The 26766-nt window shown below is 39.7% G+C and overlaps 2 protein-coding genes across 2 annotated transcripts in view; both read left to right on the forward strand.

The window, feature by feature from the left end:
• The window catches only part of LIPA (lipase A, lysosomal acid type), a 39482-nt gene extending 36928 nt beyond the window's left edge, over positions 1-2554 (forward strand). Inside the window, exons 9-10 of the mRNA XM_017867402.1 lie at positions 104-175; positions 1059-2554. Of these exons, the coding sequence (XP_017722891.1) occupies positions 104-175; positions 1059-1292 (306 nt within the window). The 3' untranslated portion in view covers positions 1293-2554. The remainder of the gene's footprint in view (positions 1-103; positions 176-1058) is intronic.
• A 5387-nt stretch (positions 2555-7941) lies between these two features.
• CH25H (cholesterol 25-hydroxylase) lies at positions 7942-9313 on the forward strand. Its single transcript, XM_017867415.1, has one exon. It carries the CDS (start codon positions 7958-7960, stop codon positions 8774-8776), a length of 819 nt encoding a protein of 272 aa, XP_017722904.1. The 5' UTR covers positions 7942-7957; the 3' UTR covers positions 8777-9313.
• Positions 9314-26766: the final 17453 nt, after the last annotated feature.

The raw sequence follows: 26766 nt of genomic DNA on the forward strand, positions 1-26766 counted from the left end.
GGTATAAAGTTGATTTCCGAGGTCGTGGCTAGCTCCAGCGACCTAGGATGTTATCTCTAACTTCGGTGTCAGATAACTCTTTCCTAAATTATCTTCTTTTTAGGCTGTTAAATTCCAAAAGTTTCAAGCCTTTGACTGGGGAAGCAGTGCCAAGAATTATTTTCATTACAACCAGGTAAAGTTTTTAGTCTTTTCGTTAAAGGGGGCCCAGAAAACTCATCAAGAAAGCCAACCTGGCCTATCAGGATTCTGGCTAGGCTTGGGTGCTGTGGGAAATGTTTGGGGGAGTTGACTAGTGTTTGTTTTTCATCAGTCCATTCAGAACAATCCTAGCTTTGTAGCTGATATTGTGGACTGGGCCTCCTCTCTGTCTTGTCCCCAGCTCTAAATAAGAGTCATCACTGTTATGCATTATTCAGAGTAATCACGAACACAGCCTGTAGAGTCAGACAGCCCTAGGTCTGTTATCTGGTAGCTGTGGGGCCTTGGCCAGATTACATTGCTTAAGCCTCTTCTTCCCTGTACTAATAAAGTTAGCATTTTTGAGCACACTAAATGCACGGAAGTGTGAGACACTTCGCTCTGTTTTTTAAATTTAATTCCCAGAACATCTCTGTGACATAAACATGATTATCTCTGACTTAAACATGAGGACAATGAGGCTTAGAGAATTTGTGTGCCTTGTCTTACACCCAAAGGGAGGAAGTAGGAGGGCATGACTCCAAACTCTTTCTAGCCACTTGGTTCTGTTGCCTTGCGTCTACTACCTGTGGAGTACAACACCTTCCTTGCCGGGGATTAAACACTCATTTTGGTGCCCAGCCTAGGGTAGCAGCTCCACAGCTAGTGGCGATTATAATTAGCATTCTTTCATTTGGGGTTAGATTTCTTTTTTTTGTGCTGGTAATGGTAACTTGAAAAGATACTCAAAGGGATTTTAAAAATTTAGTTTGTTATTCTTAGTCAAACTTATTAGACAATGTTTAATGGAGATTGTGCTTATTGTCATTTTGAAAATTAACAACAACGAGGCTTTCTGTGGTTCCTTTTCATTGTAGAGTTACCCTCCCACATACAACGTGAAGGACATGCTTGTGCCGACTGCAGTCTGGAGTGGGGGTCACGACTGGCTTGCGGATGTCTACGACGTCAATATCTTACTGACTCAGATCACCAACTTGGTGTTCCATGAGAGCATTCCGGAGTGGGAGCATCTTGACTTCATCTGGGGCCTGGATGCCCCTTGGAGGCTTTATAATAAAATTATTAATCTAATGAGGAAATATCAGTGAAAGCTGAATGTGAGCTGTGTACCACCAAGTCAATGATTATGTCTTGTGAAAATGTGTTTGCTTAATTTCTGTAAAACACTCGTTTTTCTTTCCCAGGCCTTTTGTATTTTTATATCCGAGAAAATGATAACTTTGAAGATGCCCAGTTCTCTCTAGTTACAGTTAGACACATACTAGCTATTTTTTCTTTGATTAGGACTGGAATAGGAAGTCAGTGTCTGAACCATAGTATTGTCTCTTTAAGTCTTTTAAATATCATTGATGTATGAAAAGGTCATTATATCCATTCTATTTTAAAAATTTAAAATATACTATATTGACTTTTTGCCCTTCATAGGACAAAGTAATACAAGTGTTGGAATTTTAAAATTGTGTTATTGGTAAATCTGTCACTGACTTGAGCTAGGTGTAAAATTATGCAGTTTTCATGTCCTTGCCTTAAAGAGTGCTCCAGTCTAATGGTCTTGTAGTTAGAGAGCTAAATGACGTATTATTATGTTTTCCTGCAGTAGGTGCATAGTCAAATCCAGAAATATCACAGCTGTGCCAGTAATAAGGATTCTACAATTAATTTTATCAAACCTAACTGTGACAGCTGTGATTTGACACGTTTTAATTGCTCAGGTTAAATGAAATAGTTTTCTGGAGTCTTCAAAAACAAATTGCACTGACAAAAAACCAAAAAACTATGTTTGAAATGCTTGAAGACTGATACACTCAACCATCTATGCTCATGAACTCTCAATTTCATGGCAGGCCATAATTCTACTTATCTGAGAAGCAAATCCCTGTGGAGACTATACCACTATTTTTTCTGAGATTAATGTACTCTTGGAGCCGGCTACTGTCATTACTGATCACATCTGTGTGAAACCAAAGCCCCGTGGTTGCCCATGAGAAGTGTCCTAGTTCATTTTCACCCAAATGAAGTGTGAACGTGATGTTTTCAGATGAAAGCTCAGCTCAGGGATTCATTTTGTGTCTTAGTTTTATATGTGTCCTTATTTTTAATACCCCTGCTTCACGTCTCTATGTTGGGAAGTCCATATTTGTCTGCTTTTCTTGCAGCATCATTTCCTTACAATAATGTCCAGTGGACAAAATGACAATTAATATGTTTTTCTGATACAGTTACTTTGGCTGCAGTGACAATACAGTGCTTGTTATTGGCTAATATAGGCAGGCAGAATACTACTTTGTAACTTTTAAAGTCTTACTTAAACTTTTCAATAAAATTGAGTGAGCCTTATAGGCCCAAAGAATTGTGTGTATGTTTTTTCTCTTTTATTTAATAGCCGTCTAGTTCTCCCCTTTCTCTCGTGGCAGGACTTGGAACTCTTCTCTAAGTTAATGTGTTTACTCCGGGAAATGAAGGGCTACCAAGTAACTAGTGATTTTTAAGAATCATTTTTTTGTTTGCCACAAGAGGGCACTCTTGGCTTTGCTTGCAAATCTTCCCATGCTCCCTTCCCTCACTATTTCTAAGATTTTCTCCAGCGTTTTTCCTCTAGGAAAGGTAGAGGACTTTGTTGCTTTATGAGCTGGTAGGTAATTTAATGGCCAGCCATGGTAGTATTATTTCTGTTCAGGAGTATGATTAACTATTGCCTAGTGGATAACATCTGGCAAACGTTCTCAAGGAATAGTTGCCCCTCAAATGTAAACTGAAAATAAAAATTTGCCTAATAGGTAAATGAGTGATCAGAACTTTAGATGTGGTTGGGGGATGGGTGGCAGGAAAAGGTTTTAACTCAGGCCTCACACATATATAGGACTGAAATTTAGACTAGTGACATCCCCAAATAATGATTATTTTGTGTTTGTGGGTATTAAAGGTGTTAATCTGTTAAATGTAAACATTAAAAATATACTGTAATTTGATCTTTTGTCATTTATTTTTTAATGTATTAAGAGATTTTCAAAAGATAAGTCACCCTGATCTGTTGTGACACTAAAAGTCACCTTTGAATAGTAATTCTGATTTTTTAAAAGTTACTCAACCAGTACTTCATTATGTTGTCCCAGGTGCAGATTTCAAGTTCAATTCCAAATTAAGTAAGCAAAACTCTTTCTCTGTCAAATTGTCTTAGCACTACTAAAAATAATACTTTGTATTTTCCATTATGCCTTGCAGGGTTTCAAAGCCTTTTCATAAGGCTTTGATATTTGCAATAACCCCTTTGACAGGTGAGGCGAGTATTTGCTTCTCTACAGGCAAGGGAATGCCTTTTTAATGGGGATGATTTTATATGCCTTAAATGTTTCAGAGAGGTTGATGAGAGTTTCAACAGTATAAGTGAGTAGAAGCGTCCACTTATATGCGACATGTAAATGGATCAAAATATGAAGTGTTTAAAACCAAATATGCACCAGTATTTGGACTAATAGGAGCATCAAGGGAGTGTCTGGAGGAAGCTGACATCCCCATGTTCTTCATCAGCATCTCCTATTGTTTTTGGCATGGCTAATTAATGTTTTCTGAGTCTTTTGTAAGGTGTCACACAAAAGCAGCTTCAATGACCCCTTCCAACACCAAACTCCTCCTGAAGAGATACTTACCTTGGAACCAACACTGGCCCTTCTCTGCTCCGTTTGGCTGTAACTTGCTTTTTAACCCTAGTTAGTCTTGTCTTGACTTTTCCAAGACTGCATTTTTAATCTTTGGTCCTTAAAATGAAGGATTAGATTTTGATATTTGAGATCATTCCACCTCTATGAGTCTTCCCTGTTACACAACACTATACATCTCTAATCTCCAGGAACAGTTTTGGTTAGACAGATGCCCAAATGACTTTACCTAATCTGAGAAAGAAAAAGAAATCATAAAGGTCATTTTAAAAAAGGGATGATGTGATTGGTGACAGGCTTTGCTACCTACATGTTCTATTTGCTGGGGGAAGGGGAGCAGTATCCACAGTCTTTTGGTAAGTTGGTGCCATATAACTTTGAGATTGTGATTAGTGTGCACAGACTTGATTGTGGTACTCTCAGAAAAGTGATTTGACTCCTGTGATAAGCAGAAAATAAAGGATTCCTGTCCTCCAACCCTGCCAGAAAAACCATGCCAATACAAAAATGATATGCAGGAAGCCATGATCAACTGGAGAAGAGATGGCATGGCCAAAGTTCTAATGCTACCTGTCAGAAAACACCCCCTTTTGTGGAAAACCATCAGTTGGACAAGAAATGGTGTGGGCCAAAGTTCTAATCAGAAAACACCCTGTTTTAGGGAAGACCATCTTTATAGGTGAGTAGATCCAAACTACATCAAGCAGTACTCCAGAAAAAAAAAAAAAAGATTTTATTTTTTAATCTCAATTTACAGCTAATATCCTTTAAAATGAGTCCACAAATATCTTTTGAACACTCATTATATAAAAGATGCAATGCTTGGCACTGTGAGAAGTCCTAGAAGATACACCCTGTGCTCTAAAAAGACCTATTCATCTAGCAAGCTATTACATGTTTGTGCAAATAAAAACTGTTCAAAGGTGCAAGTGTGCCAAATTCAAGAAATGATACCATCTTTGTCAGCACTTGATAGTGTTCAATTTTATTTTGGTCCATTAAGTGATACTGTTTTTGGTTACCTGACATATTGTTCAGCATTCCACCTGATATAGAGTGGAGAACTAATACGACTGTAATTCACCAATTCCCCCAGGACGTTTGCGTTTGTGTGTTAGACAAAACTTCTGTCCTGGTCAGCTGCAAGTGCAGAGATGGCAGAGAAACTTAGTTGCAATTCTTCAAAATGCCACAAAGTCAGTGGGAAGAGTCCGGACAAAGCAGGCTGAAGCCAGAGCTCTCAAGTTTTACTGCCCACAGCTTTCTGTAATCAGCACATGGACACTATTCTAACAGCAATAGATGATGGATGCACCAAAGCAGAAAATGAATGGGTTGGTTCGGGCTGGGGGCTCAAAGGAGACAGTCTTGACAGCAAATCTAGCAGCTAAATCCAAATTAAGCAAACCTGCCAATCCCACTCACTTAAAAAAAATCTGCAAGAGCAACCAAAGCACCCAAGCATGATAACTGAGACCACAAGAAAAGGACAATGTGTGCTGAAAGGAAATTTGAGGGCTAACTTCCGTTGAGGGTAAATTTGAGTGACATTTTACTTATGAGCAGAAACCCAATTTTAAGGCTGAGAAAGTGAGCTCTAATCGTCCCTTTGGAGCAGTGAGAAGGACGCTCTTCTCTGAAACACTGCATCAAGGACAAGACCACATCTAGCAGGAATGAGAAAGAAAAGCTTCTGGGTTGCCCTAAAAGTGAACTGAAAACAGAACTGGGGAAGGGAGAGGATGGGGTGGTGGTGGTGCGGTGGAGGTGGACAGCCTAGCAAGGACAGGTTGTTTAATTGGAAGAAACCAGGGGCCTACATTATACCTATTTTCTGCTATCATATAGAAATCAAAGCAGCAGCATTAGCAAAATTCATCCTCGTTCCCTTTTTGCATTGACAGTCAAGAAACTCAATGCTGCTTCTGGACCTTTATCTCATCAACAGCAAATATGTCAGCAGAATATAATAATATTTTCATGGCACACTGGGTTAAATAAAAAGGCTGCTGTAGGGCTGGAGGCTACTGCTGAGGGCTCCTGGGAATGAGCATCTAAGGAATGTCAGTATTCCATCAGTGGCAGTTGGTGGACACACACCAGTTAGGAGATTCTGAATTGCAAATTGGCCTATTATATGTATCTATATCCTATATATTATATATTATGAATTGGCCTATTATATATATCATACGTATGCATATATACCATCTATTATCATAGTTTTAGGTCCATATATGGGTTCATATTTTTGTAGTATTTGTTCTTTCCTCATAATAGATTGCTTTATATCTTTTATTTCTCTTTACGTAATCTTACTTGATTTTAATTTCAAATTTCTCAGTTATTCTTTAGGTAACGTGTGGAGTACAAATTTAAAATACCATGCATATTACTTCGTGTGTTTTCTGTGTGCTAGTGCCTATGATTTTACTCCTGTAAACCCACAGCAATGACAATAATCCTACTTCTTGGCAGGGTGGGGAAGCCAGCTCTTTTGAGGATTGGATACAATCTATTCAAATAAAACATTCAGCCAATCTGTGGCACCTAGTAGGTGGGTTTTACACGGTAGACATTATTTTTCCATTTAATACTCTCAATTTCCCTTTGTGGGGAATCGGGGAGAATAAGAAAATGCAAGCTTCAAGGAGTGAAGGGCTGGACCCAACCACATAGATACAAGACACTAAGCAAGAATCAGGAGTGCTCCTCGGCTTCAAAGCTGGTGTCCAAAACATCTATCCTCTAAGGCACCCTTGTGTCCTGTCATGTGTCAGACCCTGGGTTGAACGCGACGATTTTTGTGCTGTTCCCAGGGTCTCCCAGGAGCTCTCCATGTACCGACCTCCTTGTGCTGGGTGGCCCCTGGCCCGAGGACCCCAGTTGGGTGGCGGAGAAACGCCCGGGATAGAGGCGAGCCCCGTAGCCCGGCTCTGTGGGCCCGGAGTGGACTCAAGGAAGGGAGGCGGAGGGCGAGGGCCAGTTGGCCCCGCAAAGCCAACAAGGGGAAGGGCAGGGTAGTGGCGACATCACCTGTTCCTTCAACAGCCTCCCGGGAGGCTTCAGTAACGCACATCTCTTTCCCTTGACGAACAACGCAGGTGGTTTGCTGAATTAAGTGTTCCCACTCCAAATTGAGATACAACGGCTTTTTAGCCAGATTGGCGCAGACTGGGCATTAAATCCAGCATTTGGGCGTTAAATCCAGCTTTTCCCCGGCAAAGCGGAGCCTGGCTGCCGCGAAGCCCTCTTTCCGCTGTGTGGTGCCTCCCGGCTCCGATCGTTGGCCTAGCGCCCCGGAACGCGCCGCCCAGGGTAGCTCAGCGGCCGGGCTGCGGCCCCTCGAGGAGAGCCTGTGTGCGGGGTCTCTCCAGCTTGCTGCCCGCCGGCCAGGAAAACTCTCCGGAGAAGATAGAGCTGGTGGAGGTTCCCATCTGGCCACCCGTCACGTCTGATTTCCTGAGCTGACGGCCACCTCCGGCGGTCGGGAACCAGCGGTTCCCTGTGCGAAGGGCTTGTTTCCCGATCGCCGCTAGACAGACCGCAACCAGGTTCGCAGACAGAAAACACCCGAGCTACAGACTGCATGTCGTTTTAAAGTTTTTAAAAATGCGATTATGCTTGCGTCTTTATGAAAGCACATGGATGCAGTTATACGTATGCATTAAAAAATACAAACTATTCTGCACTGATTGCAAAGGAGCGCTTTCTGGTGGCAATGGAAACGGTCTAGCTTGGGACCTGTGATGATACACGTGAACTGAGTTGCCAAACTCATAGAAACTCCACAGGGCAAATCTGTACATTAACATATTATCATGTGTTAATTGTAGTCAACTGAAAAATCAGAACTTACGTGAAAAGTACTAAGTGCCACTGCATACACGCACATCTAAAACCCGATAAGATGTCGTTATAGATGAGCATATTTACAGCAATCAAGCGCCACTCTGCCGGGTTGCTTTCTTATTCAAGCTTCGCATCGCCGGGAAAGGCATGGAAAGACAGCTGACATCACTTGGGGCGGGGCCGCGAGTCTTGTGAAAAGTCGGTGGAACGCGATCAGCAGCCGCAGCTGCCTGCACAGCCTCGCCATGAGCTACCAGAACTCCTCCGACCCCCAGGTCCTTTGCAGCTCCGAGCAGCTGTTCCTGCAGCCCCTGTGGGACCACCTGAGGAGCTGGGAGGCTCTCATACAGTCGCCCTTCTTCCCGGTCATCTTCTCCATCACCACATACGTGGCCTTTTGCCTGCCCTTCGTGGTCCTGGACATCCTGTGCTCCTGGGTGCCCGCCCTGCGGCGCTACAAGATCCACCCCGACTTCTCGCCGTCAGCGAGGCAGCTGCTACCCTGCCTGGGGCAGACCCTCTACCAGCATGTGATGTTTGTGTTCCCCGTGACGCTGCTGCATTGGGCCAGCAGGCCGGCCCTCCTGCCCCACGAAGCCCCCGAGCTGCTCCTGCTGCTGAACCACATCCTGTTCTGCCTGCTACTCTTCGACACGGAGTTCTTCGTGTGGCACCTGCTGCACCACAAGGTGCCCTGGCTGTACCGCACCTTCCACAAAGTGCACCACCAGAACCCGTCCTCGTTCGCGCTGGCCACGCAGTATATGAGCGTCTGGGAACTGTTTTCTTTGGGCTTCTTCGACATGATGAACGTCACGCTGCTCGGGTGCCATCCGCTCACCTCCCTGACCTTCCACGTGGTCAACATCTGGCTGTCCGTGGAGGACCACTCCGGCTACAACTTCCCTTGGTCCACTCACAGACTGGTGCCGTTCGGGTGGTACGGGGGTGTGGTGCACCACGACCTGCATCACTCTCACTTTAACTGCAACTTCGCTCCGTACTTTACACACTGGGACAAAATATTGGGAACGCTGCGGACTGCATCTGTCCCAGCGCGGTGATGTGGCTGCGGTGGGTGCCCCTAAGACATGGGACTGCTGTGCCTTTCACACTTGAATCAAGAGAAATGCCTGAGCTATATATATTTTTTTACGGCAACTAACTTATTAACCGATGAAAACCATAGATAAAACTTGATGTATTTTTGTAATCTGACAAAGTAATTTACATACTGTTTATGTATCAATACAATTTTGTGTTCTTGGTATTCTTAGTCTAGCTCACCTCAATAGCCTTGAATCCTGGATATGAATTAGACATTCATCACTGGCATATTTAGAGTATCTCTAAAAGGACTTGTTTGTAGAATAAGGAATTTTCTATGTTTCAAAGTGTTCTAAAACCTGGTTTAAAGAACGTATTTTTATGGATGGTGTTGACTTCTAACTCTAAAAACAATCAAACATGTTTCTGCTGGACAGTGACCAAGATTATAGTACCTTTTATATTTTTTATAGAACTGTATAGTTATTTTGAAAGAAATGTTTTCGTGCTTCAAAAAAGAAAAAAAAAAAGAACGTGAATCAAATAAGTATTGACCCCATTTCACTGGCATTTTGACTGACAAAAAGGGAAGAGGGAGTGGGCATACCAAATGTGCTTCTAGGCCTCCATCAGCCTTACCATGGAAAGAGAGGAATCTGGTTGTAGGGTGTTCTGTTGGGGGTTATTGGAGAAAAGGAGGCAGGAGAAGGGGATCTGTTTGTCGTTGTTCTCTAGCAATTTCATGGAGAAAAAAACGCTAATGCTCTTAATGCTTTTCAGCTGATTTCTGCATAATGGGCAAATGATAGGATTACTCTGTAAAGTTTCATAAAGAGATTAACACTAAACAATCAATCATTTTATTATTTGTAGGAAAGGACTGGGGGAGGAACAGAATTGGAGGTGTGCCTTGCTTTGCAGAACTGGTGAGTCAATTGCATACACTAGAGCAGCTGATAGATGCAGAAGGCGATTCTGAGGAGGCTCCTGTTTTGTGAAGCCATCCGTAGCTACTGCAAATGAACCTCAAAGCATTGCTTCTGAAATCTGGAATTTTTGTATATTCAGTTTTCTTAATTAAAACACACATGCAGCAGGTACAGCCCTTTCTAAAAGAAAGATAAAGTGAAATTTGGCCCTGGATCCCTGGTTCCTCATCTGGAAAAGGAGGAGGTGTCCCAGATGTTCTTGCAGATGACAGTAAATATTCCTATTACTAACCACACATCCATCACCCATCACGTGCCCCATCTAACTCCTGCCTATTCATTTTAATTTTGTTTTTGGAGTATAGTTTATATAAAGTTAAAAATTAAGGCAAGTTAGACAAAATATAAAGAATGGCAGCTTTGTGTATAATTCTTGGCTCATTATTTTTGAATCAAACTGTCATGTTTAAAGGTAAAACATCTATTTAGAGACCTGGTCTCCACAGTCTGCCAAATGAGACTCCCAAGAAATATGGTTAGGCCCTCCAAATGTTTGGCAGAATGCCCCATTGTGTGGAGTCTCACAACCAGTTTTCCCGTGTTCCCTTCAACGTGTGTATTCCTTTAGCTTCTTGACTGAAGTTACCTCCTCCTCTGTCTGTATCAGGACCAGATCGGGATTTAAAGATGGTATTGATTTATAAAAGTGAAATCCATGAAAAGAGTAAGTGAGATGTGAGGAGAAACTGCTACATTGACGGTAGTATATTATTATCATGATGCACGTGGCGCCTGGAGTAAGAAGAGAAGAATAAACAGGCAGGTGTGGAGTCTGTGGTGCAACTATTAGTCGTAAGCAGCTGTAGGCATGCAAAAGCTGTCCTGTAAATCATGGATAATGACAATTTATCACAGCTTATCCTCAGAGAATTGTAAAAATGTATCATGTTGCATCACTGCATAAGGGAATTTTAGATTTGGGTCAAATTATACACATGGAAAGTGCACAATTTGGATTTAGAAACACTTTCTCACAATCGAATGTCTTAACAGTTTTTAATGCCTTGGAAGGTAGAACTGGGGAAGTGGAGAGGGTGAGCAGTTTTTCAGATAGCTTGAGAACCTGTTAATAAAAATAGTAAAGAAAAAGTTCATATGCATGTGAGCTTTCACACAATTTCTCACTTGCTCCATACAACAACACCATAGGGATGTAGAATAATAATAATTATTATTCTCATCATCACCCCATGTTACGGATAGAGGATTGGTACCCACACAGGTTAAGTACATTTTTCCAGGTTACAAAATACGAGGAGTGGGAGCCAGTTCTACTAAACTTAGGTCTGGTAGTGTATACTGTGCATCTCTTCTAATAACATAACTGCCAGAGAGCTGCAAACCCTGCAACACCAACAAAGGGCCTCCCTCTGTTGTTCCTCCTTTGTTACTACCCCTAAAACAGTGTCACCCTGGCCCACTACTTCACTTCCACAAGGCTGCCAAAGCCTGTGCCTGGGTAGGGGAGAAAGCCAGGGGAGGTAGATCAAGGCCAGTCTAAGCAGGCACTGGGAGAGCAGGAGGCAGGTCAATGACTGTGTTTTCTGCATCCTTCATTGCACCTGTGCTACAAACGCAACTACTGCAGCCAGATTACCTGGGTGGTAATCTGGGTTCTGGGACTCACTAGCTGAGTGACTTTGGATAAGTTGCTTAACCTCTCTGTGCCTTAGCTTCCTTATCTGTTGATCATAGACCGTCCCTTGCTGAGTTGTTGTGAAGGATTTTTGAGTTACTAGACGCAAAGTGCTAGATGAATCCAAAATCCTGGCTGTAGTCGTGTTTGCAGTGACTGATGCTTCCCAACGTGAGTGCTAGGACTGCAGTTCAGAATGCTAAAAGCTTTTGTTCACAAACATGCTTGTGCTCTCTCATCTTCGGGGAATCAAATAAAGCCAAGTTGTTGGTTCTGCTTCCATCACGAGGTACTTCTCCCATCATCCTTTCAAGGCAAAAGTTTTAGAAAGAGACAGAAATCTAAGTTTGTTTGATTCTACTTCCTTACCTCTGAGTCATTCTACTCCCACTCCTCCGGAAACTTTTGCTCTGGGTTGCCTACTAATTTCCTAATTATCAAATCCAGTGACATTTCCCCCCTTGGGTTTCCATTTCCTTGGCTTTCTTTCTTCTTCTTCTTCTTTGTTTTTTTCTGAGGAATTTGATTTTTAAACCAGTTCATCTTAGAATGTGGTTCTTGCTTGGCTTTAATGAGGTTTCTCTCAACTCCTTTCTATTTTCATTCTCCAGCTGTTTCTTCTCTCTTCAATGGCTCCTCTTTCGCCACAATAGAGAGGCAAGCCTCAAGGTGCTTCTCATTTTACTAAAATACACCTGTATTGTTTATAATTAATATCCTCCCTACCATCTCCTAATATACTCTATAAATGTCCTACTGCATTGCATTCTAGTAGATACACACAATGTGTGTACGCATGTATATTCACATACACCGTGTATATGTGCATATGCATGTAACATGTAAAAGCGCTGTATATGTACACATTATACAACAAAAAACTCTATGCCCTATGTGCTATATGTGGTAGCAGCCATAGATACTGTGTACATATGCTGTATATATGCACACAGGTATAAACACACTATATACTATATATGTGTATACATTATATGTACACACACTATATATGTAAACATGTACAAACTTGCTATTTTGTACTAGATGTGTACACACACACGCTATTTCTCCTCTTCTCTCTCTCTTCACATACATAAACATAAACACACAACTATTTTTGCCCTATCTACTATTTATCTCTGCCTCTTATGCCTAGTTCTTAATAAACATTGGTTCAGTGTTGCATGAATCCTGGAAGAACTAGAAACACACCTTTGCCATTAATCATGCATTTCTCAAACATTCCTTCTTGTTCTTCTCCATCTTCCATCACTAGTCAATCCCAGATTTCTAACTCAGGCCATGATCACCACTCATAATCTCTGTTCTAGAGGAGGTCACAGTCTATTGGGAGAGAGAGTCAGGCAAGCGAATGCATTTAATCTAATGTGGCCAGTGCTGTAATGGAGGATGTTAACAGGTTATCAAGGGAGTTCAAAAAGAGATGGGACATTTGAGCTAAATCCTGAAGGATTTTTGTGTCTTCACTAAGCAGGGTAAAGGCATACCTGGCAGAAGAAACAGCAGTTGCAAAATTTGAGAGGGATGAAAGAATTTGACATTCTTGAAACATGGCAGGAAGCTCTGAGCACTGAATGAACAAGGAAGAAATGTGTCTGACACTCAAGGCATATGTCTAACAAGGCAGTTAGGGCCTGGGATTGGGTCCCAGCAACAAACATTTGCTGTCTTGCCTATTCACGAGCCATTGAAACTTTTTAGAACTGTTGACTCACCTGCTTATGTCCCAGGGTTTTTGAGAGATGTAAAATTGCTTTGAAACAAACATTACAGCTTCTTGTTATCTGTTGATTTATAATGAATAGACAGATAAATACATTGAAACCTGAACTTGGGCAATTGAGGGACTGGGAAGGGTGGTCCACAGATTTCAAGCAAGGAAGTGATATTAGATCTGGTTCAAGAAGTTCACTGGCAGCAGCGAACAGCAGCAGTGATTCCAGTTAGGCGACTGTTGCAAGTTCTGCCTGGATTCCAATCCTGGCTCCACTGCTTATAAACTTTTTGACCCTGAACAAGTTACTTACTGTCTCTTGCTGAGTATTAAGAATGCAGTTGTGGGACACTACTTAGAAAATGCTGCAATCAATATTCTTTGCTAATCATTTGCATAAACCCAATATAAATAGCTCTGCCGACCTGTAGCAACTTAAGTGAAGTGTTTATTTCCAAGTTTGCTAAGATCTACCCTGCCACATATTTTTGTGGGTACTTAGTGTGAACTTTTTTTTATATCTGTGAACTCTGAAAAGTTTTGTTTAAAAAATGTTTAAAAAAGCATTCACACAGTGGAATATGACTCAGTAATAAACAGAAAAAGATGATTAATACATGCGGTAATAAGGTTGTGTCCTAATTATGCTGAGTAAAAGAAGCCAGACAAAAAAGATTATTTACTATATAGTTCAATTAATATAAAACTCCAGAAAATGCAAATGAATTAATAGGGACAGAAAGTAGACCAGTAGTTGTCTGGTGAAGGGAAGGGCAGCAAACATGAATTACCTAATGGGTCTGAGAAAACATAGTAATGAGGGATATGTTCACTATCTTGATTGTGGGGATGGTTTTACAGGTGTACGCAAATGCCAATAATTACCGAATTGTATACTTTAAATATGTGTGGTATATAGTATGTCAATTAGACCAAATGTTGATGGTGATGACAATTTAATCTAGGACCTCATGTTCTGAGTTTTAGCTTTAAAGCTAGTTTACCATGAACACACACACACATACACAAACACTCATACACACACACACACACACACATACACGGAGTCTATAATCCATCCTTTGCTCATCCTTTCTCCTGACCTACTGGAGAAAGCCTCTCAGGAAGAAGAAGGTATGCATGTCTGGGAGCCTGCAAAACCCAGATCCCTTTCTTTAATAACTTCCTCAACCCCCATTATGCACATGCACAAACACAGATTGGGTCCCTGTATCTATTGTTATATTATATGATCCCTACATCATGGCCACAGCTTTCTGTACCATAGTTGGAAATCTGATCCACCTAGGAAGAATTAGGCTGTTTTCCAGGCATTTAGGATATGTAAACCAGCAGTTCCAGGTGACCATTTTGGGGCTGCCATTCGTACTGTGTGAATAATGATGCCAAGAAAGCCCATCTGTACAGAGAATGAAAGGAGGATGAGCAGATTTTCAGGGAAGGGGAAATGAGAGACAGATACCCCTAGAAGGAGTGGAAAGGGGAATGGCAGTTCTGGGAGTAGACCACTGACCTGGTTTCTGGAAGAAGCTCTATAGGCCCAGGTTCTCGACCCTAAACCTGCTACACTTTTTGCCTTTGGGTTCCGTGACTTTCTAATAGATTCCTCTTCTCGGGCTCGTTAAATACCTTTCTGTTTCTTGTATGTAAAGAGGACATTGGTTAAAACCTAAGGGTTCTGTGGTGTCCTTTTGCCTTTAGATTGTAGGAGGAAACCCTTTAGCGCAAACCACTGTAGGAGGTTTTTTGTGGTTGTCATCAGTGGACAATGAATAGCCACATCCTAATTGACAGGCAGAGTCTGTGGTGCCCCACAGGCCAGGAAGGGAAACTGACTATGTGTGGTTGTTAGGGGCCAATGTGAAGAACAAAATGAGTGTTCTGACATGATTTAGTACCAGCCAACCCCATCTTGACCCTCTATTACCCAAGGTGAGCAAGTGCTATTTTATAGCAATTTGAGTACAGAGTTTATTCCAAATGTTTGCTAAAGACATCTCAAGTCTCATAAAAAAGACTTTGAACCAAAGCCTAATTGGAAGCCCAAACTTTACCTCAATCCTCTCCTTCCTATAGAAGGCATATCCTTATTTCCTAACAGGCCTCTTATGGGTAACGGGTCCTATAGTGCCACATTGTGTTCCCCATGGATTTGAGGTCCCGGCTGATGCTAGCAGCTTCCTAACACACACCTTGACCTCCTCTGTTGGGCTAACTTTCCATTTGACACATCTTGATGCTGCTTGGTATTTTTCCTATCTCTGTGTGTTTGTTTCCAGCTGTGTCTCTTTTGCTGCCTTGTTCTTTTGTTTTGTTCTTGGCTGACATTTATCAAATGCTTACTAGGTATGAGATTCTCTCAACTCATTTTATGTCTAGTAACTCATTTAATTCCTAACAGCAACCCATGAATGACAAAGAGACATTCAGAAACTCATCTCGTATCTTTTAGCTAGTAAGTGGCCGAGCCATGGTACACACCAGGCTCATCCTTCTAGAACCTGCCTTTATCACTTGTCATCACTGGACTCTGCCATCCCCTCAGAAGCTCAGTTTTTCTTTGTCTCATTTTCTTCTCATGATCTCATAGAAAAATGAGCCAAAGTTTGCTTAGAAGAGTTTTGTCTTTGAGAACTTGTTCCTTTTCTGCAAGGAAAAGGTGAGTTGCTACAAGCGCAGATTATATTTTCATAAAAAGAAGCTAGACTGTGAATCAATCCATTCAAGGGGATATGTCCATAGGCAGCTTTTTCCATATAACCCACTATGTACTTGCTCATGGGGATTTTATGAGATTGGATGGAAGGACTAGTGTTCATTAATGAAAGAAAAAAGTGGACCATAAATAAAAAACGTTTGCAAAGAACAATTTGTATACAGTGCAGGTATAACATGCATTATTCTGGTGAGATGGGGTGGAGACCTCCTGAAGGGCAATGAAGAGGTATGGAAAAGGGACTGCAGAGGTGGGTTTCAGATCTGGTAGCTGAGCAGCCAGCCAGTTGTGCATCCAGCCAGGAGCTGTGGTCTGGTTGTCAAAGGTTGGGACTTCTTTCTGGTTTGACCCTCCTAGTAGGCTGCTCTGATTGAGGCTTTGACCACGTTACCAGCACAGAGCTCAGCACATCAGTCTACTCAAGACTACTCTATGTTGCCTCCCTGGCATAATACTCAGCAAAATCATAATGGCGTGATTTTGGCTCACTGCAACCTCCGCCTCACAGGTTCAAGTGATTCTCCTGTCTCAGCCTGCCAAGTAGTTGGGGATTACAGGTGCCCAAAACCACACCTGTCTAATTTTTGTATTTTTAGTAAAGACAGGGTTTCACCAGGTTGGCCAGCCTGGTATCAAACTCCTGACCTCAGAGGATCCACCCGCCTAGGCCTCCCAAAGTGCTGGAATTACAGGCATGAACCACTGCCTATTTATGTTCTTACTGATAAAATAGTGTGGAACTTCAAATATAATGTAGAATAGAAGTGATGAGATTAGACATCCTTGTCTTATTATTAGGGAGAGCACTTACAGTCTTTCACCATGGAGTGTGATGTTATCTGTGGGGTCAATTTAACCAACAGCTTAATGAGCACCTACAGTGTGATAATAAATAATCATGATAACCGTAACAAGAATAATGATAATAATGGCTATTATATAACAATTGCTGACTATGGCTCAGGTGTTGTGCTAAATGCTTTGCACGTATGATTCCTTTCTATCCTTAAAGCAACCTTTTTTTCCTTTTTTTTTTTTTTTGAGATAGAATCTTACTCTGTCAACCAGGCTGGAGTGCAGTGTCATGATCTTGGCTTACTGCAACCTCTGCCTTCTGGGTTCAAGCAATTCTCCTGCCTCAGTCTCCTAAGTAGCTGGGATTACAGACATGCACCACCACGCCCGACTAATTTTTGTATTTTTAGTAGAGATGGGGTTTCACTATATTGGCCAGGGTGGTCTTGACCTCCTGATTTCAGGTGATCTGCCTGCCTTGGCCTCCCAAAATGTTGGGATTACAGGTGTGAGCCACCGTGCCCGGCCAAAACAACCTCATTTTCAAAGCCAACAATCTGCTTGGTTAAGTAATACCTTTATTAACTCACCTCAAAGATCCACCTCAGATGATAAACAAATACATAAATTAATTTCAGATTATGTTAATCCTATGAAAAACAATGAACTGGTTTGATATGACAGAGAGGACCTGGGAGGTGGGGAGGGTTCCTGCAGAAGGGGGATAAGGGAAGGCCTCTTTGAGAAAGTGATGTTTAAGAGGAGACCTGAATGACAAGAGGGAGCCAGCCAGGTGAAGTACGTTGTGTGTTCATTCCTATTTCACAGACAAGAAGGAAAGTTTAAAGTAATTGCCTAAGATCAAATAGCTGTATGGTAAAACCCAGAGTTGGGGCCCAGGCTGGTCCTATCATTTTGCTCCAGTCTCTTCCAATGTGTCCACTCAGCATGTCATGCTCTCTTTCAGCTGCCATTGTTTCACCTGTCCAAGGGTTCTTCATTGTTTCTGACTCTTGCCATTCAAATTCCTTTCCTGTTATCCATTTCTCTCTGACCTCTGATTTTCCAGGTTCAAGCTCATTAGCCAGTTGTTAAGGCAGGTTTTAACCTTAGATAAAGATTATCTTCTAAAGTGGTATCCGGCCTCCGTAGTAATTGTGGGCTAGGGTTGTACATGCCTTGTGCAGAGGCAGTGTGTCTGTAGGATGCCCTTGGGGCTGAAGAGTTTCCATTCCATCCCAGATCCCAGCCTGCAGAATAAAGATAACTAAACTCTGACAGGTTGGGATATGGAATGGAGTGGAAGTAAATGGGATATGGAGTGCAAATAAAGTGTATATGCAGATAACGACATTTTACTCTTCCTTTTCGAACTAGATGCTCTTTTTTTTTTTTTTTTTTTTTTTCCTTTTCTTGTTTTCTTGCTCTGGCTAGAAGGCTAGAACCTACAGTAAAAATTGAATAGAAGTAACATAAGAGAGGATATCCTTGCCTTGTTCTTAATCTTAGAGAAAAAACACTCATGGTTTCACTGTTATGTATGAAATTATCTCTAAATTTTTTGTACATGCCCTCCATCAGATTGAAGAATTCCCTTTTATTCCTAGCTTTCTGAGAGTTTCAAATAAAAAATGGATATAATGTTAAAAATAAAATTTTCTTATTATCCTTGTAGTATCTGTAGAATGTATGTTTATCTCACCTACCCACACCTAACATAGATAAGTTGTGTCTTTTTTCACTCATCACTTTAAATAGAGGCTTATCAATTTTACTGGTCTTCTCAAAGAACGTGCTTTTGCTTTCATTTACTTTTTATATTGTTTTTCTTTTTATACTTCACTTATTTCTATTTTCATCTATAGTATTCCCTGCATTCAGCTTACTTTGAGTTGAATTTGCTCTTCTTTCTGTAGGTTCTTAAAACATGNATGGATATAATGTTAAAATAAAATTTTCTTATTATCCTTGTAGTATCTGTAGAATGTATGTTTATCTCACCTACCCACACCTAACATAGATAAGTTGTGTCTTTTTTCACTCATCACTTTAAATAGAGGCTTATCAATTTTACTGGTCTTCTCAAAGAACGTGCTTTTGCTTTCATTTACTTTTATATTGTTTTCTTTTATACTTCACTTATTTCTATTTTCATCTATAGTATTCCCTGCATTCAGCTTACTTTGAGTTGAATTTGCTCTTCTTTCTGTAGGTTCTTAAAACATGAACTGGGTTGATGTATGGAGAAGAATTGGGAGGTTAGGGAGAGTTCCTGCCCAAAGGGTAAGAGGGAAGTCCTCTTCCAGGAAGTGCTATTTAAGAGAAGAGTGAAAGTTGATGTCATTGCTTTAATATTTTCTTTTCTAATGATATAGATATTTTAATGCTATAAAGTTTCCTACAAGCACTGCTTTGGCTATAATGTAAAAATTTTGTTACGTTAATTTAATATAATTTTGTTACGTTGTGTTTTCATTTTAATATGATTTCATTTTAATATAATTCATTTTAATATAATATAATATGTAAAAATTTAATATAATTTCACTTTTTTTTGGTCCCATAACCATGTCAAGAATGTTATTTAGTTTCCAACATTTGGAGAGCTTCCAAATATCTTTCTGTTACTGATTTCTAATTTAATTCCATTTTGTTCAGAGACCATACTTTGTATGTTTTTTTAAAAAAATGAGATAAAATTTACATAACATAAAATTCACCATTTCAATTACTTTAACGTGCCCAACTCAGTAGATGTTAGTATATTCACAAAGTTGTGTAACTGTCACCACTATCGAATTCCAGAGGATTTTCATCACTCCCACCCAAAAATCGTACTCCTTACCAGTTACTCCTCATTCACTGCTCCTGATAGTTTCTAGTAGGGAACACGAATCTACTTCCTATCTCTATTGCTTTATTTTCCTGCCATTTTATTAAAAATATTATAATTTAAATATTATAGCTATTTTGATGGGGCAATAGTATCTCATTGTGATTTTGATTTGCATTTTCTAATGACTAATGATGTTGAGCATCTATTGTGTGTTTTTTTTTTTTTTGAGACGGAGTTTCGCTCTGTCATCCAGGCTGGAGTGCAATGGCGTGATTTTGGCTCACTGCAACCTCCGCCTCACAGGTTCAAGTGATTCTCCTGTCTCAGCCTGCCAAGTAGTTGGGGATTACAGGTGCCCAAAACCACACCTGTCTAATTTTTGTATTTTTAGTAAAGACAGGGTTTCACCAGGTTGGCCAGCCTGGTATCGAACTCCTGACCTCAGAGGATCCACCCGCCTAGGCCTCCCAAAGTGCTGGAATTACAGGCATGAACCACTGCCTATTTATGTTCTTACTGATAAAATAGTGTGGAACTTCAAATATAATGTAGAATAGAAGTGATGAGATTAGACATCCTTGTCTTATTATTAGGGAGAGCACTTACAGTCTTTCGCCATGGAGTGTGATGTTATCTGTGGGGTTTTTATGCTACTTATCATGGTGAAGAAGGTCCCTCTGTTCCTAATTTGTTGTGTGTTTTTGACAGGAAAGGGTGTTTGATTTTTGCCAAATGCTTTCTCTGTATATATGGAGATGATCATGTAGGATTTTTCCCTTTTATTCTATCAATTTAATCTGATTGAGGTTGAAGTACACTGGAATAAATCCCACTTTGTCATGATGCATAATCATCCTTTTAATATGCTGCTGGATTTGGTTACTTAGTATTTTGTGGTGTATGTTTACATCTATACTTTTAAGGGATTTTGACTTGCAGTTTTCTGTATTGACTTTGGTATCAGGGTAATTATGCTGTCTTTCTAGATTGAGTTAGAACATGTTCTCTCCTCATCTATGTTTCGGAATAGTTTGAGAAGGTTTGGTGTTAATTATTCTCTGAATGTTTGATAGAATTCACAAGTGAAGCAATTAGAACCTGGACTTTTCTTTATTGGGGTATTTTGATTACTAATTCATTATCTTCACTTGTTAAAGGTTTATTCAGATTTTCTATTTCTTCTTGAGTTAGTTTTGGTAGTTTGTATGATTCTAGAACATAGTTCATGTCATCTAGGTCATCTAATTTGTTGTCATAAAATTTTTCATTGTATTCTCCTATAATCATTTTATTTCTGTAAGGTTGGCTGTAATATCTTCATTTTATTTCTTATTTTACTTATTTTAGTCTTCTCTTTTTTATTGATCAACAGAGCTCAAGATTTTCAATTTTATTAATTTTCAAAGATTCATCTTTTGGTTTCATCAGTTTCCATTTTTTTTGTTCTTTTTTAATTCTCTATTTCATTTACCTCTATTCTAATTTTTATTACTTCTTGTCTTCTGCTGGCTTTGAGTTTTGTTTGCTCCTCTTTTTCTTGTTCTTGAAGGTGTAAAGTTCTTGATTTGAAGTCTTTCTCCTTTTATTTTATTTTCTATTTTTTTATTTTTGGAGACAGAGTCTTTTTCTGTCACCCTGGCTGGAGTGCAGTGACACGATCTCGGCTCACTGCAACCTCCACCTCCTGGGTTCAAGCAATTCTCCTGCCTCAGCCTCCCAAGTAGCTGGGACTACAAGCGCATACCACCATGCCCGGCTAGTCTTTCTATTTTTAAAATGTAGAAACTTACAGGTATAATTTTCCCTATGAGCACTCTTGCTGCCTCTGATAACTTTGGCATGTCATGTTTCCATTTTTTTTTTTTCCATCTCAATTAATTTTCTAGTTCCCATGTGGTTTTTTCTTTGACCTACTGGTAATTTATAAACATTATTTAATTTCCACATATTTGTGAATTTTTAAATTTTTTTGTTATTGGTTTCTAATTTAATTCTTTTGTGGGGAGAAAATATATTTCACATAACTTTAATCCTTGGAAGGTAGAGGGAGGGAAAGAGACATTCTATGCAAATGTACACCAAAAGCGAGCAGGAGTAGCTCTTCTTAGACGAAACAAACTTCAAAGCAACAGCAGTTAAAAAAGACAAAGAGAGACATTATATAATGATAAAAGGCCTTGTCCAACACAAAAATATCACAATCCTAAATATATATGCACCTAACACTGGAGCTCCCAAATTTATAAAACAATTACTACTAGACCTAAGAAATGAGATTGACAGCAACCTAATAACAGTGGGGGACTTTAATACTCTACTGACAGCACTAGACAGGTCATCAATACAAAAAGTCAACAAAGAAACAATGGATTTAAACTACAACCTGAAACAAATGGACTTAACAGATATTTACAGAACATTCTACCCAACAACTGAAGAATATCCATTCTATTCATCAGTGCATGGAACTTTCTCCAAGATAGACTATATGATAGGCCACAAAATAAACCTCAATAAATTTAAGAAAATTGAAATTACATCAAATACTCTCTCAGACCACAGGGAATAAAACTGAAAATCAACTCCAGAAGGAACCTCCAAAACCATGCTAATACATGGAAATTAAATAACCTGTTCCTGAATGATCATTGGGTCAACAATGAAACCCAGATGGAAATTAAAAAATTCTTCCAGCTGAACAATAATAGTGACAAAACCTATCAAAACCTCTGGGATACAGCAAAGCAGTGCTAAGAGGAATGTTCATAGCCTTACATGCCTACATCAAAAAGTCTGAAAGAGCACAAATAGACAATCTAAGGTCACATCACAAGGAACTAGAGAAACAAAAACAAACCAAACTCAAACCCAGCAGAAGAAAGGAAATAACCAACATCAGAACATAACTAAATGAAACGGAAACAAACAAACAAATACAAAAGACAAATGAAACAAAAAGCTGGTTCTTTGAAAAGATAACGAAAATTGATAGACCATTAGCAAGGTTAGCCAAGAAAAGAAGAGAGAAGATCCAAATAAGCTCAATTAGAAATGAAACGGGAGATATTACAACTGACACCACAGAAATACAAAATATCATTTAAGGCTACTATGAACAACTTTATGCACCTAAGCTAAAAAACTTAGAGGTGATGGATAAATTCTTGGAAAGATACAATCCTCCTAGCTTAAATCAGGAAGAGTTAGAAATCTTGAACAAACCAACAACTAGCAGTGAGATTGAAATGGTAATAAAAAAATTACCAACAAAAAAAGTTCAGGACCAGATAGATTCACAGCTAAATTCTACTAGACATTCAACGATGAATTGCTACCAATACTACTGACACTACTCCACAAGATAGAGAAAGAAGGAATTCTCCCTAAATTATTCTATGAAGCCAGTATCACCCTAATGCCTAAGGACATAGCAAAAAAAGAAAACTACAGACCAATATCCCTGATGAACATAGATGCACAAATTCTTAACAAAATGCTAGCTAACTGAATCCAGCAGCATATCAAAAAGATAATCCACCATGATCAAGTGGATTTCATACCAGAGATGCAGGGATGGTTTAACGTACACAAGTCAATCATTGTGATATACCACATAAACAGAATTAAAAACAAAAATCACATGATCATCTCAATAGATACGGAAAAAGTATTAGACAAAATCTAGCATCCTTTTCTCTAGAGGGACAGAACTAATATATATGTTAGTTTATATATAAACTTCCCTTTATATATATACACACACACACATATATACATATACACATATATGTACTTTATATACATATATACAAAGATAAGTAAAATTGATAGACCATTAGCAAGATTAACCAAGAAAAGAAGAGAGAAGATCCAAATAAGCTCAATTAGAAAAGAAACAGGAGACATTATAAGATATTACAACGGGAGAAAGATGTAGGCTGAGAGGCTAAGCCAGTCTAGTTTTTTCACATTCTTCTGCCTGCGTTTTATTCTGGCTGTGCTGGCAGCTGATTAGATTGTGCCCACTCAGATTAAGGTTAGATCTGCTTTTCCCAGCCCACTGACTCAAATGTTAATCTCCTTTGGCAATACCCTCAAAGACACACCCAGGATCAACATGTTGTATCCTTCAATCCAATCAAGTTGACGCTCAGTATTAACTATCACAGTTTATGACTGAAATCCTCAGCAAAATCAGCATACAAGGGACATCCCTCAATGTAATAAATGCCATCTATGACAAACCAATAGCCAACATAATACTGAATGGGAAAAAGTTAAAATCATTCCTTCTGAGAACAGGAACAAGACAAGGATGCCCACTCTCACCACTTCTATTCAACATCATACTGGAAGTCCTAGCCAGAGCAATCAGACAAGAGAAAGAAATCAGGGGTATCCAAATCAGTAAAGAGGAAGTCAAATTGTCGCTGTTTGCTGATTATATGATTGTATACCTAGAAAACCCTGAAGACTCCTCCAAAAAGCTCCTTGAACAGATAAATAAATTCAGTAAAGTTTCAGGATACAAAATTAATATACAAATCAGTACAAATCAGTATCTCTGCTACACACCAACAGCAACCAAGCTGAGAATCAAATCAAGAACTCAACCCCTTTTACAATAGCTGCAAAAGAATAAAATACTTAGGAATATACCTAACCAAGGAGGTGGAAGACCTCTACAAGGAAAATTACAAAACACTGCTGAAAGAAATCATAGATGACACAAACAAATGGAAACACATCCAATACTCATTGATGGGTAGAATCGATATTGTGAAAATGATCATACTGCCAAAAGCAAGCTACAAATTCAATGCAATTCCCATCAAAATACCACTATCATTCTTCACAGAACTAGAAAAAACAATACCAAAATTCATATGGAAGCACAAAAGATGTTGCATAACCAAAGCAAGATTTAGCAAAAAGAACAAATCTGGATGCCGAGACCAGCTCGGTCGGGGAGACCCTAACCCAGTGGCACTAGAGGAATTAAAGACACACACAGAAATATAGAGATGTGAAGTAGGGAATCAGGGGTCTCACAGCCTTCAGAGCTGAGAGCCCCAAACAGNACACTGCTGAAAGAAATCATAGATGACACAAACAAATGGAAACACATCCAATACTCATTGATGGGTAGAATCGATATTGTGAAAATGATCATACTGCCAAAAGCAAGCTACAAATTCAATGCAATTCCCATCAAAATACCACTATCATTCTTCACAGAACTAGAAAAAACAATACCAAAATTCATATGGAAGCACAAAAGATGTTGCATAACCAAAGCAAGATTTAGCAAAAGAACAAATCTGGATGCCGAGACCAGCTCGGTCGGGGAGACCCTAACCCAGTGGCACTAGAGGAATTAAAGACACACACAGAAATATAGAGATGTGAAGTAGGGAATCAGGGGTCTCACAGCCTTCAGAGCTGAGAGCCCCAAACAGAGATTTACCCATATATTTATTAACAGTAAACCAGTCATTAGCATTGTTTCTATAGATATTAAATTAACTAAAAGTATCCCTGATGGGAAATGAAGGGATGGGCTGAATTAACTGCAGCAGGAACATGCCCTTAAGACACAGATTGCTCATGCTAATTGTTTGTGGCTTAAGAATGTCTTTAAGCATCTTCCACCCTGGGCAGGCCAGGTGTTCCTTGCCCTCATTCCTGTAAACCCACAACCTTCCAGCTTGGGCGTTAGGACCATTAAGAACAGGTTATAGTGCTGCAGAGATTTTATTTATGGCCAGTTTTGGGGCCAGTTTATGGCCAGACTTGGGGGGCTTGCTCCCAACATCTGGAGGCATCACATTACCCAATTTCAAATTATACTATAAGGGCATAGTCACCAAACAGCATGGTACTGGCATAAAAATAGGCACATAGGCCAATGGAACAAAATAAGAGAATCCAGAAATAAACGCAAATATTTACAGCCAACTGATCTTTGACAAAGCAAGCAAAAACAAAATAGGGAAAGGACACCCTAGTCAACAAATAGTGCTGAGATAATTGGCAAGCCACATGTAGGGAATGAAACTGGATCCTCATCTCTCACCTTAAAAAAAATCAACTGAAGATGGATCAAGGACTTAAATTTGAGGCCTGAAACTATAAACATTCTAGAAGATAACATGGAAAAACCCTTCTAGACATTGGCTTAGGCAAAGATTTCATGATGAAGAACCCAAAAACAAATGCAATAAAAACAAAGATAAATAGGTGCAACTTAATTAAACTAAAGAGCTTCTGCATGGCCAAAGGAACAGTCATCAGAGTCAATGGACAACCCACAGAGTGGGGGAAAATTTATTCATAATCTATACATCCGACAAAGGACTAATATCCAGAATCTACAAGGAACTCAAATAAGCAAGAAAAAAACAAACAATCCCATCAAAAAGTGGGCTAAGGACATAGACAATTCTCAAAAGAAGATATACAAATGGCCAACAAACATGAAAACATGCTCAGCATCAGGAATGATCAGTGAAAAGCAAGTCAAAACCATAATGCAATACCACCTTACTTCTGCAAAGATGGCCATAATAAAAATAAAAAAAAAGAAAAAAAAGATGCTAGCATGAATGAGGTGAAAAAGGAACACTTCTGCATTGCTGGTGGGAATGTAGACTAGTACAACAACGAACTAAAAGTAGAACTACCATTTGATTCAGCAGTCCCACTACTGGTTATCTGCCCAGAGGACAAGAAGTCATGCAGAAAAGATACTTGCACATGCATGTTTATAGCAGTACAATTGCAAAAATGTGGAACAAGCCCAAATGCCCATCAATCAATTAGTGGATAAAGAAACTGTGATATATATATATATATGTGTGTGTGTGTGTGTGTGTGTGTATCTATATATAGATATAGATATATTTAATGGAACACTACTCAGCCAGAAAAAAGAATGAGTTAATGACATTCACAGCAACTTGGATGGCATTGGAGACTGTTATTCTAAGTAAAGTAACTCAGGAATGGAAAACCCAGCATTGTATGTTCTCACTCATAAGTGGGTGCTAAGCTATGGGAATGCAAAGGCATAAGACTGATACAAGGGACTTTGGGGACTGTGGGAGGGGGAAAGGGTGGGAAGGGGGTGAGGGATAAAAGACTACAAATTGGGTTCAGTGTATACTGTTCAGGTGATGGGTGTATCAAAATCTCATAAATCACCACTAAAGAACTTAGTCATGTAACCAAATACCACCTTTTCCCCCCAAAACCTATGGAAATAATTTTTTTTTACAAG

Source organism: Rhinopithecus bieti, unplaced genomic scaffold, assembly GCF_001698545.2.
Source record: "Rhinopithecus bieti isolate Rb0 unplaced genomic scaffold, ASM169854v2 scaffold_53, whole genome shotgun sequence".
Classification (NCBI taxonomy): Eukaryota; Metazoa; Chordata; class Mammalia; order Primates; family Cercopithecidae; genus Rhinopithecus; species Rhinopithecus bieti.